Consider the following 15,367-nt stretch of genomic DNA (forward strand, 5'->3'; position numbering starts at 1 on the left):
TTTTTTTTTTTTTTGAGCAGCTCGGTAAGCCAACTAATTGATATTATCCCGTGTAAACACCAACTTCGATGAAAGATATCAACAACTAAGCCCCCTCGAACACGTACGTGCATGCAAAGCTTAGACAACCTGAATACTAACCAACCCAATATACTGAAAGAGCATGGTAAACATAAGCAAGAACCTTCACTTGGAAACAAAGGTCATGATCCAAATCCAGGTCCCCCGCCCCCCCTTTTTTTTTAAGCTCAGGACATGGGCAATATGTCCACAGGTGCCTGTGCTTAACGTCGTCGATAAACCAGGATATATAAATTCCAACAGACCAAAGTTTCCAGCAATCTGAATTCATTACCGAGCAACTCATTAACATACAAAAAACCAGTATTCATAACCAATTTTCAGCTTGAACTTCATATATTCTCTTAATTAGAGCACTAATACCCTCTCAAGACGATACTCAGAGAACTGCTGCAACATCAATCAGTCACATTCTACAAAAGCCAGCAACCTCATCAAAATAGTTATCCAACCGAATGCGGTGGCGGAGGAGGCATCATTGACATGGGAGGTGGAGGCCCTGGTCGTCCCCCGCATCTGCTGAGCGTAGGAGGTGTGTGCTCCCATAGTGGTGGTGGTGGAGGCCCACCAGGCGGCGGCCACGCGCGGCCCCGGCCGGCCCGGCGGCGGGCCGGAGCCGGAGGCGGAGCCGCGGGCCCGCCGGCGGCGCCTGAAGAAGCGGCAATGGGGCCATCATGCCTGAGGGTGGAGGTGGTGGCATATTCGAAGGCGGAGGCCTCATCGGAGGCGGTCTGAACTGTTGCATTAGAGGATGCGATGGTTGCTGAGGCCCACCAGGCCATGATGGGGGCCCGCCAAAATGCATCGGAGGTGGGAATTGTCCGACAGGAGGTGGAATCGGCCGAACTGGAGGGGGAATTGAGGCGTTGGCGAATGGCCGAGGTGGGATGGGTGTGGCCAGGGCACCATTGACTTGGGCGCCGTTGGGAAGGGTAGGAGGTCCACTGGCAAACAGAGTATGGGGTTTGTTCTTCTGTACCCCTGGATTGCTTGCAGCTAGGACTCTCTCTGCATACAGTGACAGAGAGTTCTTCAGATGGGGATAAGAAATAAAACAAGGGGAGAACAAATATATAGAAACCATTGTTAATAATTATCCTAAAATGTTTGTATATCACAGAATCTATTTCATAGGGTTAATTGAGGATAGGCCCCTTGTACTAATTGCGGATAGACCCTGTAGTTCTATTTTTGCCGATAGACCTCTCAAGTAAACTTTTTTGACTCTTTTAGCTCAGAGGAAGATTTTTTTTATTCATTTCTTTATTTATTTATAAATAGACCTCCTAAGGGTAAAAGATTAAAAAAGAAAATTTTAGCTCAGGGGGTATATCCGCAGGTTGAGATTCTCTACAACATTAATTGTAGAGAATTGCCACTATTAATTATACGGATCAATAACACGGATTCACTTAGTGGGCCCCACAATTATTGTAACCAATATCACTCATGGGATCCACTTAATGAATCACTCATGGGACCGGCTTTATGAAGAGAAATTATTGGTCAGCTGTAGACTTTCTCTTCAACTCTACAACTAGGGATGCAGAGGATCACTTCTATCCTATATCCGCAATTGGCTGATAGTAAAGAGCTCTATCGCAACAATAGAACTACAGAAAGCCTATCGCAAGAACAGAGTTACAAGTGGGTCTATTTGCAAGTGGGCCATAGTACAGGAGCTCTATCTTCAATTAACCATATTTCATTTACTCGCACATTCTTGTAGAACAATTCCAATAGATAAGAAGGCCATAATAAATGGCATGCAACTTTAACTGTAATATATATTTTGTTTTAATACTTGATAACAGTTTACTCTTGATATATGAAAAGTGAATTACATGAAAATGTGCACTGTGCATCAAAAGAAGTTCGAAAGCATCAGGAGACTGCCAAACTAGTATCAACAATTACAAAAGAGAGGACATGCTTGACAAATGCCACATTCAGAAGAACCATGATAGTAATGCGCATGCAAGATGACAATAGTTGGGAAGTACAGATAGTCCCAGACTGCCAATGGCGGCAGTCTTAGGTAGCAGTAGAGAAATAGGGTGACAAAATAGATTTGCAATTAATCTAGATGAAGAAAAAACTTGGTATGACAAGCATTCAGTCCACACAATCAAATAAAAACGACATGCAAGAAAAAACCTGTTGCAAGCCGCAGATAAGAGAAACACTCTGATGATGCGGATAAAGGAAATACTCTGATGATAAGGACCTGAACTATTTTATGACTTTTACAGGTATTATTTTTGGTGTCTGAGTAATCAAATGTAAAGATGAAGTTACCTGCTGGGGTTCCGTGACGTTCCCCTTTTGTGTCTTTTTTGTATGCATATGAAACAGTGATTTGCCGGTTACAAAGATATTGACCATTCATGGCCTGCAGAAACGGACAACAATAAGATAAAGACCAATAAGTGAAGATTGAATAAAAAGTATTGAAAGTGAATTTTCAGAATAAGACTGCAGAACTGTCGTTCTGATCGCGCAATCTTTACTAAGTCTAATAATGCATCAAGTAATTAGTCACAATACCTCAATTGCATTATCAGATGTTTCAAAAGAATCGTAACTAATAAAACCAAAGCCTCGGGAGTTTCCTGTTTCAGGATCTCGCATTATCTGAATGGGAGAAACAAGGAAAAACAAATAGACAGAGGGAAAAAAGTATCAGCACCATGTTTATGGCAGTTGTGAAATACATAATATTTCAATAAAAAGATACAAGTCTAAGTTGATGATCAATTAATGCAGCAACTATTTCATGAAATTGTTTATTAGTTATTTATATATTAAAAAAATTGATGACAATTTATGAATGATTAAATAGAAAATAATGTAACAAATATGGAGTTGAAAATTTCATCTTAAAAATAAATATTCCTTGGCAATCAGAATTTTCTGTAATAGCCTATTTTTACAGAGGCAGTATTATCTTCATATTACCTAGACCACCAATCAATTCTCAAGAGACAATTGACCAACAAATGAGTTGTACTCACAATCCAAAATGATAACTGGAACCAACTAACTCATGTCATATTAACTTGAATAAAGGAAAAAGAAAAAAGAAATTACAGCAAATGAAAATGTCATCATCTCCACCAAATACCAATACTCAAAAACTATTCTGAGGAATTTAAAATAAGTCAGTATGACATCATATGAAATGAGCTACTTTTGTTTCATTACAGGGACAATGTGAGTTACTTCGCCTGATGTATGAAGGGTGTGAGGCTTAATTAGGTTGGGATCTCAGAAACTTAATACTCTAGGAAGCATCTGAACATGTGACTTTGATAATTATGCATCTATACGTGTCTGTGTAAAACTAAACGTGTATGGGTGCAGGTGCGGGTGCAGGACATGGTATACTTGTTAAAGGTAGGGTATAGACACGGGTACCCATACATGTATATATAACAATAATTTACATTAGATTAATATTATTTTTTTTCATTTCATGTGCTATAAAATAAAATTCCTATGACATTTATATGTTTCAACTAAAATATAGATCTATGAATTAGAAATTACTTGTCTCCTTGATATCCAAAAGATCCTTTATAATCATAGTTTTGAACTGGGTACAAACTAAAATGAATCCAACTTATGAGTGTAGGAGATATGTCCAGAAGTATATGTCGTGTTTTAAATTAAAACATGTCTTATATAATTGAGTACACATTTGAATGAGTGTATGCATATATCCAAGGAGTGTCCACTGAAGTTTCAGTGTTGGGTACGGGTCCGATGCGGGTGCGGCTCCAAATATAGTACCCAACATAGGTGTTTAAAAAAAGCTACATTCATATATACATTTGAAGACATGTAAAATTAAGTAAATAAAAGCTTCATACCTATAAAACAAGTACCGATATTATACCTGATGATTCCAGCTTGAATAATCAAAATTCAAACTCCATGATTTTAGTTTAATTGGTTTGGAAGAATGCAGACAAGTTTGACTAGTAATTATTAGAGAAAAATACACATTACAGATAAATAGCTCATTATACAGTCAGCATTGCAGTAATTCTCATTGATCTCCTTAATAGAAACTCAAGGGAGCTGACATAAATTAATTAGGTAACACTAAAATGGAAAGATAATGCAACATTGATTGATAAATTTAAAATATATTTGGTACTTAAGATTAAGAAAGTTCGCACTACTGTTTCTTTCAGTTTATTTGTTCGGTTACAGCAACCTTGAGAATGAGGAATTCTTCACAGAGAAGAGAAATGTCAGAAGGAAATTTAAAATATATTTTGGTACCTAAGAAAGTTCATATTACTGTCACCTTCAGTTTATTCGGTCAATTAAAACAAGCTTGAGAATGAGGAGCTCTTAGCAGACAAAAGGAGTATCAAAAGGAATCTACTTTCAGATATATATCTTCAGATTAATGCTTGGAAGTTCACTAAACGCTAAAAGTTATCACATAATTATAGCTGCAAGCCTGCAACTACTAGCAGTGAATATGTATGTAGGATTTACACCCTATTACTACAAACAGAGATTAATTCATAAACAATAAGCCAACAATTGATTAAAAAAGTGCTTATGACCACAGTGAGAACAACTTTCTAGAAAACAGTGAGGTCGTTGTATGAAATCGACAATGACTCTGGCCTTCAGTTACTTAATATATATTTATACCTTTCTCCTTTGCATGAGTTTTGTCGTTGGAATACGAATGAAATATGATTGGAATGATGGGCTTGTCGGTGACATTTTTAAGTTGCAACAAACATTAAAGACTTCTAAAGGTATCTATAGTGATCCACCGGAAATAGCGTCAAGTGAGGCATCCCTGATTGGAGAACAGGCTCGATACTATAATTTAACAAGCCGTGATATATTTGTTTTCTGTGACAAATTTTTTGTCATATGAAACAATTTTAACTTCTTGACTAACAAATCAAAGGTAAACAACAAAAGTGTGTTTAGCATATATCTCCTTATATTTCTAAAAACAACATATCTTTTCAGATTTTGCATTTTCATACCTGATCTCTAATCTTTGGAATTTTTACAACATGACCTGCTTTTGTAGTACAGTTTGCACTTTACCATGCCTGTTTTTTAACACGTCCACTTTGGTGTTAAGGTTTAACGAAACATACAGTAATTCTAATTAAAATTGTGTTTGGATGGATAAGAAAGATCAGCAAACATTTAGATAATATTTCTTTATTTATTTTTAATAATTTATGCATAGTGTAAGTTTCTAAGATTTATAGGATAGAAATAGATTAGAATTATTTGAATTTAAGTATTTCATCCAGCCTGTTCTTTTACAATATCCATTTTGGTGCCAGGATTAGTGAAAAACCAAGTAGTTCAACCTAAAACTGTGTTTGGATGGAAGAAAGATTCTATCATGCTAAAACCAAGTGAAATGTGTTAAAAATCATGATAGGTTCAGTTTTGACATTATTGAATGAACAAAGGATGTTTTTTGCCTAATAATTTCCAAAAACGGATTATATATATTATATAATATATATATAGTATAATATATATATATATATTATATATATATATATATAAGCAGACAGTCCAACGATGCCAGGTCCAGAAATATCTTACTCTTAAAAAATGTTGTGTGCACTGCCATATGTGTGAGAATAATGGGTAGCCGCATGGTAGCCTAAGGAAAACATATCCTGCAGTAGTGAGGTGGTCATGTTTCAAAACTCTCATCTAAATGGTCTCCACTTGAAAAATGGTCCCCCCCCATAAAAAAAAAAAAAAAAATTAATAACGCCCAATGAAAATGGCCCACTAGCAATATGAGGCGATCAGAACTAGCCGCCTCATTTCGCAAGCGCAAAGTTGCGTCCGCTTATACACAACACGACACACACACACACACCACACATATAACATAAACATATAACATATTATACATATATACACACTGCCACACACAAATAAAAAACCTACAAAAAATTTATCTTGCATCTATAAGCTTGTTTTAGATAATTTACACGTAGCTAATTAGATTCAAAAAGTAACTCACAGATATTAAGTGATTGATAGAAGGGCGCGGAAAGGCCAATTTGGTTCTCTGAACCAGGCTCATAGTGCAAAATCCCCCCCCCCCCCCCCCAAAAAACACCAAAAAAAAACAAAAAAAAGATAGAAAAGAAAACTTTATTTTTCTCAAATTAGTCTCTGTACCATTTATTGTAAAGTTAGTTCTATTTTAACTCCCAATTAAAATTTCCAGTTAAATAGAACTTGAAAGGAAAATATTACCAGAATCCAAAATTTTAAGTTTTTTTTCTTGATAAATTATTTCAGGTTCCATAAAAACTGGTTATATCAAAACACCCAATAAAAACTGCTTACATAGAGAAAATTCATACTAGAGGGAACAGCTGCATGCTCTACTAGCCTATGTTCATATTATTTACGTTGCTGGATACTCTTGCTAATTTGAAAATATTGATGCCAGGACCTTCAAATGAAATAAGCTTTTTTGAATGCCTGGTCACTGACTTTTATTAGTTACTAGTTTAGGAGCTTGAGGCAAAGAAATATGTGGAATTTGATGTTTTTGTGGTGATATTATAGAGGATTCCATCATTTTGGCCTTTGCTTCTGAAAAGTTCAGCTTACTTACATGTATTTGGAAAGAAAATTTAATGGGGCATACAAAATAATATGCTTATGGTATCTGACAACAGAGAATAAAGCTAGGATGATAGTCTTGTTCACATCTGATTGTTTCTAGAGCATCACGAGTTGAAAATCAAGATGCAATTGGAGAAATGTGATAATGAATGCACTTAAACAAGGATATAGGCAAGGCAAACTATCCAACATACAGAATGATATGTTAAATGAAATGCCTCCAATGGGTTTGTATGAAATTGAATTTTGATGGAAAAGAATTCAAATGTTACCTGTGGATTCATTCTACAACATGATCACATTGGATTTTTGTTGGTGCGGGTCTAACTGGTTGGAAAAGAGAGTATCGGTTCCAATAGTCTTTTTATGCATGACAATGGTTACGACTGCGATTGTGCAGATGACGAGTAATCAAGGATGTCAATCTCTTACATTTTACAGGGACCTCATATCTATGAAGGTAATATAGTCATAAACAAAAAATTATAATCCATATTTTAGCAGATACTAAAAAAGGACTTAGTTTATAACTGAGGTGGTATGAGGACTACATTGAGAGGGGAAAAGTGTAAGGGCCAATTTGAGTACAAATTCCAAGTATGGGGACCAAATTGGCCTTTTACCCTTGATGGAAGTAATACAAAAACTTGTTTCTAATCACCAAAATGAAGAAATATTATCTCTCCCTTGTCTCCTTATAGTGTGCTTAAATCAGATAAATCAGAAGATAAACAAATGATTCAGTAGTTGTGGGGGTTATTGAGCTTAGCAGTTACCTAGAAGTTATCTCAAAAAAAGTCATAAATAAAACCTTACATCTGTTGTAATTTACCGAAAGCTAAACAAATGTGTAAGTCCCTGTTTGTAGACATTTTCAATTAGGATCTATAATGAAACTATTGCAAAGAGGATAAAAGTGCACAATCAATTATAGAAACAACATGTTGATCTAATAATTCCTCCATGTATGATATCTAATTCTTGCATCAAACTGAACAGTAAAGAGGGCATCACCTTAGGATTAGTAACGATAACACCAAAAGCACTGAATGTATCATAGAGAAGTTTCTCATCCACATCCTGTAACCACAATTAAAACGGTAAAAATTAGTTCAATGGTTAAACATTGTACACATAGATTAAGGATGATAAAGACTATTACCGGGTCAAGATTTCCAACGAAAAGGTTTGCTCCTACATCCAAGCTCTTCTTGTCTTGAGAAGCCTAAAAATTACATACAAAAAGTGAATAACAGCCAAGAATGTTAAGGGTAATTCCAAACTTTCCAATCTGGTAAGGAATCTTTTGTTCTCTACATCTACTTTAAGGCAAAAAATAAGGCAGCTACCTGGACAATAAGCACTAAAAAGCTACCCAACACATCAGGCATATACTAGAAGAAAATTAATATCAATGATCTGAAATATAATTGGCACATTATCTGCTTCACCAAGTGCGTACTTATATGCTCGTTAGCCTACCTATAGGATACGAAAGAATGATTGAACTACAAGCAAAAATCACAATAAGAAGATCAAATAAAATACCATGTGAAGCTTGCAGAACATACGTAAATAGAACCTAAAGCAGTAAAGCACAAACTATAGTTTTTAGCGACTCAATCGGACAAATATCTGAATGCAGTCAGAATGCAGACATAAAAAAACACAGTTAATAGATTTGTGCATCACTGAAACTGGCAACATGAACTAGACACAGCCAAAGCCGCTTCCATTCCATATCTACAAATTTCTTTTAATATGAAATGTATATAGGAAGGCAAACATGACATCGGACCCAAAGCAGACAATGAACTCATCATTTTCAACCCCATCTCTCTCTCTCTGAAATAAAATCTAATTATGTTTTACTTTCTTCTAAATAAGCTTTCTGAATTAGATTACACTTAAAATGACAACAACGAAAATTATTGAAACTACTATCTAACTTGGAATGTTGGATGATGATTAAAAATGACATTTTCAGTGAAGAAATTCATACGATTAAGTGTAAATGTACGATACCTTGTTCACACGTATCGGCTTTCCATAAAGTTTTATCATATTCAATATCTTGATAGCCTGCAGAGATACAGAATATAAATTGAACATACATCGTTAAAGTAATCCTCTGCCTCCTAGTAAATTGTGGTTAACATGTATGACCACAAACTTAAATGCCAAAATTAACAAGGAAATTTATAAATACTTACATAATCAGCATCTTCCTCGTTTCGAAATTCCACAAACCCGTATCCCTGATGGAGATTTGTAACTCTATCTTTTGGAACATAGACATTCACTGTAAAAGAAGATAGATAATGAATGTCATGCACATCAATTTTAAGCTTTCACCAGCCCATTCAGAATGAACTTCCGAGCACGAATAGTAAAATATGAGATGCACGTGATACAGCTCTTAAACCTTTCTGTCTTAAAAATAAAGACAAATGCATGCAGAACTACGAAAGAAAATATTCATGCATGATGATTAATACATAGGAATATGTTAATTAGATCAAATCAAGGACTATAACAAACTGTTGGTATTTGGTAACTAGCATGAAAACTGATGTTTCAAGCCACTTCCAAAAATATTTACATAAATGAAGTAAGACAAAGATCAACCATAATCACTTTCATTGTAGTGAGACATAAATCTATGTAGTATTGTACGGTTACATATGTTGAGCACTGTGGATACGAAAAATCCTAAAAGAATTCAAGATATGAGTAGTGTCATCTACCTACCTGCATGCGATATGTTAGGTATTATTATTTATTAATATTTAGACTTAGAAGATATTACGAGATATTGTTGAGATAATATGAGATGTGATTAGATATGATTTTATCTCATACCTATTTTGTAATATTCTCCTAATCTCTATTTAAGAGAGGTGTTAGAGTTAGATGAATAATAACTTTGGCTTTTCTATTTCTCTACACATGAATGAAAACAAAAATTGCATGTTTGTGTGTGCATGGGATAGAGGAAGTGAGTTCGACTTGGCTCCCAAGGAATTTAACCCTAAATCCATCCAATTTAAACTTGTTGGATGGGTTTGTTTCCGTGCATACCCACTTTAGAACTAGGATTTTAGAGTTAGGGTATCTTGTTTAAAAACGAGTAATTTTGAAATGCATTTTATATTTTACATAATAAGAAAAACATAGAAATGTCATGGGAACTTTCCTACTCATAACATGTAAGAAAAAATATTATTCATCTTATGTAAATTATTAATTTCAATACATATATATAGTTGTGTCCCCATCAGTACCTATACATGAGTCCATGCAATTTAGATTGGGTGGCTCATTTAACTCAATTATTAATTTCCAATAATGTATATAGTTTGTCCCGTACCCATGCCCATAGTCACACCAGTACCTATACATGTGTCCATGTGATTTAGATTGGGTGGCTCGTTTAATGGGGCGCCTAGCCTAGGTGCTCCCATCATTCATGTTTTGGAATGCCCAAGCAGTTATAGGACACCCTGGGCACTGCCTCCGCCTAGGTGGGGACGTGGGGTGCTATGGTACTTTTTACAACATTGCTAATGATATTCTGAAATTTATGCTAATGATATTCTGAAATTTATGGACAAAGCTCCTCTAATGCAACAAACTCACCTTTCTTTAGAAGTGTACGTGGCAAATTCATTTATGTATTTGCAAGATATGTTAATTACTGCCTCTTTGTCATATCACGAGTTTGAATACAAATATTATGCGCCTCAATTAAGTGAGGATGAGGGAAATTTCAGAATATCATTAGGAGGAGGGAGCCGGACTCGGAGGATGAAGATGAGTTTAATGAAGAAGAGGAGGAAACTGAGGATGATGAGCCACTTCAGTTGGATGATGAGGAGGAGGAGGAGGATGACTAGAAACTTTGTTATTTTGCTACTTGCTTATTTTATTTCGTAGACTTTTGCTCGTGTTGGATATTATCTTACATTGTGATGTGTGGAAACATATGAACTTCTTTATGTTATGCATGCTAATTAAGACTCTTTCTTGATTTAGTAGGTGAAATTATATTTCTTAGTCTTTTTATGTGATAATTTATAAAAATGTTGCTTATATGCTTCTTTATCTTATGTTGGAAAATATTAGTTTGAGTTATGCGCCTCAATTAAGTGAGGCGCGCGCCTCGTTGTGCGCCTTGCGCATGGTGCGCGTAAGGGACCTTTGCGCCCCGCATTGCGCCTTGCGCCTCGATAACACTGCAAATATATAACATGGACCAAAAGACTTTGAATGCTATCATTAAACATCTAGTTATTGTCCCCTTCATAAGCATGTTTTTTAACCTCTCAAATCAGGATGTTTGTTGTGTATCATTTTCTATAAATATCTTGTATTGTGTTATAAGACAAATTAACTTGTGAAGAAATTCTCTAGGTACATGCAATATATAAACAAATATATGATGGATAGTGGAAGGGAAATAATTATATAAATAACACACATATAAATCTAATGACTATAAATCCTTTAATCAAATGACAACACAATTCAACCATAGTATACCATAATTAGTTTTATGAAGCTAACTTCCTAAATCATTCCACAACCCCTCCTAGGAAAAAAAAACTAATAAACCAAAATAACAACCAGAGAAATCAAGCACTCTCATCTTGAAGCATGGTACCCTGATTTTCTTCATTTTTGTCTTTTTCGCTCCTCTAGACTACTTTCTTTTTTCTTCCATTTTGGTCTTATTACTAATTGGCATAACAGTACTTACTAGATAAATGAAAACTGACAATTACCAATTAAATGATCAACTTTACAAGAAACTGATAGTTATACCTCTTTCCTTTTATATAGTGCTACTTGGTCGTCCTTCAAGTTGAAACCACTCATGAATATCTATCCTAGATTTCTCTTCTTATAGGTAAGGTCCTCTTCCACTAGCCACTTGTCATCAATTTCAGCAATATACCATACAACCCACATTATATGCTTCCCCATTTGCTCCCTTTGTTTCCTCGGTTTCAATTGTAGGTTTGTAATACATAACAGACTACGGCATCAAGTTTGACTCATTCCAAACCATTTCTCTGTCTTCGTAGAATTAGAAGGCTCTAACACTATGTTTCTTCAGTTTTTAGTATTGAGTAAAAGAAAGAAAACTAGCATGGCACTAAGTTATCTGGTTTATACAAATAACTTGGAAATGGCCATCCTCTTTTGCCAAAAGATTAGACCTGTTTTGAAACTTGCAACATGAAATTAAGCATACGAGCCTTCTAACTAGATTTCCGTTTCTAAGCAGAGTCGATTCATGGCAAATTCCATTAATCTTAAGATTGAATTGCTCCTAAGTTATGCCCAGAATTGCTAGCAAACCAACTCCAATCAATTTCTCCTTACTTGAAGAAGTGATCTCCACATAACCACAGGGGGTTTGTCATTGAGATATTTGAATGGAACTTAATTAGCAGCAAGATAAAGACAGAGAAGGGACTAGGAAAAAGGATAACGGCCCAAGTAAGAAAAGAAACTGGCGTATTGAAACTTAAAATTTACCAACAGGTCCTGCTTGGACAAATAACTCCCATAGTAGCTCCTCACCGACCTGCATCATGAGACAATAACGGGTAACAGGAAAGTCAAATAAATACCACATGAACAAAGGACTAATTAGGAACAAATAATTACAAGGAAAAAAGAACAGGCTTTTTTGAACAAAAAAATATCATAATAGTAATGCATAGAAGATGTTGATCCTTCAATAGAGAACCACAATGGCAGGAAAGTATATAATATTGCTAATAATCAAAAGTTCTGAACGCCTGTGAGATTTTAATCTCAAGGTCTTGCACAAGCAAGAAACTGAGATCAGAAATAAGGCATCCTTTTCAAAAATTGTACAGTGATATAATTGCATTACTGTGCAAATTATTGCTGTACATCATGTACACTACAGAATATAGATATAGTATACACCTAAAATCTTCTATATTACAAGAACAACAATGTAAAAGGTAATACTACCTTATTTTTTGCACCTTCCTTCCAACCACAATTCAGCTTGTGCACAAAACTAGCAGCCTAAGAGCATCTCCAACCGAGCGGTAAATCACCAAGATGACGCAAACCCAACGCTAAATCCCCCTCCAACCGAGCGCTAAATCCAGCGCTATTTTGATGAGTTGCTACAGTATTGCGCCAGATTTGGTGCAATACTGTAGCTTTGGCGCAGTAATTTAACTCTTTTTTTTATTTTTACAGAAGCCCCCAATGTCCCCCGAGCTCTTCTCCATCCTTCAACAAGCAAGAAAGAATCGGTGCTGCTTCAAGCCCACGAGCAGAGGAAGGAGGCTCAGCATGTTGTGGATTTGGTCTTGAGGTTTCAAGTGTTTGATGATTTGATTCACAGAAGGCTTCGAAGCTTGTTGGGGGTGAGGGAAGAGGAGAAGCTTGCTGGGTTTGAAAAAGGGAAGAAGGTTGAAGAGGAGGAGAAGAAATTTGGGGGATCCGGGGCTTTGATGGAAAGCCACTTTCCTTGATTAAGAATTATTTTTATATTTGTATTTTATTCATAAAATATATTATTATAATTAATTATATGTAATGTATTATATAATTATATAATATATAATTTGTTAAATATTTAAAATAGGTAAAAAAATTTAAAAGATAAGAATCATAAAAGGAATATTCTTTTTTGGTGTAAAATTTGGTGTAATGGGTTGGAGATGTAATAGTGATTTGGTGTAAAAATTACACCAACTTGGTGTAAAACCTACACTATTTTGGGTTTTGTGGTTGGAGATGCTCTAAGAGTTAAAAGTAATACTAATTGATGATGGGGTCTTTTCGGTTTATAGAACTAGCATTTGGCTTTGTCCTAAAGGAGTAGTCACTTCCAAGCTGTACAACATAAGCTTGGATTTGAACTTCCATTGTTCCTTTAATTATAGTACATCATGGTTGTTAATTTGTTTGGAAAGTTGAAATTTTACTTTGTCATAATTTGTGCAGGTCTTCTTCAACTAGATATGTCTTCTGTTTCCAAACACTACAAATTTGTGCAAATTGTAATTATTAAAATAATCTAAACAGTTCCCTCAACCACACCATGGTCAGTACTAAAAGCCTAATGTGCTATGTAGGATGTACCATCCAAAGTAATGCATTCAGAACCTATACAAGCACTATGAATCGAACAATGCCAAAAAGTTTGGTAATGTTGGTACAATGTCTCTAATACTGGCACACAAGAGGTGCATACAAGGAATGTCAATTCCAAGATCCCTATACAGGTACTACAATCAATGCTACCATTTAATCTCGCATAAAGGATTAAAGGAATATAAATCCATGATTCATGCCAGTTTATAAAATTAAGAATTAAGAAAAGTGCAATTTCTAAATCACCTTCTTTGGTATTCCTTGAACATAATTCTTTCACCTGGTTTTCTTTTTTAATGTAATTTTAATATAATAATTGTTAGAATTTAAATTTAATAACCCTCACCGCATCTTAAGAGTTTCGATGTATCAGAGCAACCCACATCCGTTCAATTCACTTCTGCCACGAATTTAGAACGGATTCAAGAACAAATAAAAGTATAGCTGTGTGAGTCTAGGTTTCGGCCGACGGGAAAGGCGTCAATGCACGGAAGTTTGTTAGAATATAAAACTATAAACTAGAAGGTGTGAAGTTACATTCCAAATTATAATAGCTTAACTAATTTAACAGATATCTTCTCTACAAGTATTCTAAATGTCTAATTTTTTACCATCAATATTCGACCCAAATTCTCTAATTGTAGCTTTTGAGGGCTCGTTAACTATCAGAAACCATCTCTAATCTTTCAACTCAGCGACATTCTCGAGAAAGCAAAGGACTTTTGAAGACGGGGATTGAAAGTGACAGTCACGCCCTAGATCCTGTGAGCTGGAACCCACCCGATTTAAATTTGAAACTAAACCCCTTAATGAAGTTGAGAAGAAGCATCTGAAGGATAACAACTAAACCCTAGTTCTATTTGATAGAAGAAGGGCACCAAGAAAAAAACCTAGAGTTGGAATTGTTGTTGGAAACAAAAGAACTCACTTGAGGATCGAGATTGCCGACGTAGGTGGTGGCTTCCTGGTTGCGCTCGGCGGAGTGCTGGCCGAGGAGATTCGCTCCCACTCCTGGAGCGATTCTGGTCGTCATAACTCGTAATTACCGAGAGAACGAGCTCCTATTCTGGCCGAATTAGGGTTTTTGTCGGGGGTTTTTCGGGGGCATAGGTCGGTGTTGGGTTTATCGGGCTGGACTGCTCTACTTGCGTTGATTTTAGGGTTCAGTTGCATATTTTATACGCCTTTCGTGGTTTCAATCAATCATATACTTGCATATAGACCCACCAAACCTAATTATTTGCCGACTTATTAGCCTCATCTTGCGCTTGGGTGCATACAAATCAGACATAGCTCGGGTATTTGATATTTATCGTATCCGGATCCATTTATCAATTCAGATACAGAGATGTAAGAAAACATAAGATTGAACACATGCATGGTTCATATGATACGGGAGAGTACATTAATAGATATGGAAAAGTACGATGGACCTAATAGCATATAAGAAAACCAAATGCATTTTAATAGTACATTA

At 35.5% G+C, this 15,367-nt stretch overlaps 1 protein-coding gene across 1 annotated transcript; it reads right to left on the reverse strand.

Moving 5' to 3' along the window:
- On the reverse strand, nucleotides 294-15,068 carry LOC109834315 (splicing factor 3B subunit 4). The gene is made up of 10 exons (XM_020402309.1): nucleotides 14,819-15,068; nucleotides 12,283-12,331; nucleotides 8,952-9,040; nucleotides 8,764-8,820; nucleotides 7,901-7,963; nucleotides 7,753-7,818; nucleotides 2,629-2,715; nucleotides 2,380-2,473; nucleotides 730-1,089; nucleotides 294-651 (listed from the first exon to the last, which is right to left on the reverse strand). Exons 1-10 carry the CDS (start codon nucleotides 14,921-14,923, stop codon nucleotides 557-559), a joined length of 1,065 nt encoding a protein of 354 aa, XP_020257898.1. The 5' UTR covers nucleotides 14,924-15,068; the 3' UTR covers nucleotides 294-556.

This window comes from Asparagus officinalis, chromosome 3 (assembly GCF_001876935.1).
Source record: "Asparagus officinalis chromosome 3, Aspof.V1, whole genome shotgun sequence".
In the NCBI taxonomy this organism is placed as follows: domain Eukaryota; kingdom Viridiplantae; phylum Streptophyta; class Magnoliopsida; order Asparagales; family Asparagaceae; genus Asparagus; species Asparagus officinalis.

What these genes read in the sequence shown, in the direction of transcription:
- LOC109834315 (XM_020402309.1), bottom strand. Translation starts at nt 14,923, where the DNA reads ATGACGACCAGAATCGCTCCAGGAGTGGGAGCGAATCTCCTCGGCCAG. An exon ending in AGCCGATACGTGTGAACAAG is followed by an intron (nt 7,964 to 8,763) that starts GTATCGTACATT and finishes TGTAATTTTTAG; the next exon opens with GCTTCTCAAGACAAGAAGAG. An exon ending in TTATCGTTACTAATCCTAAG is followed by an intron (nt 2,716 to 7,752) that starts GTGATGCCCTCT and finishes TCTCCCATTCAG; the next exon opens with ATAATGCGAGATCCTGAAAC.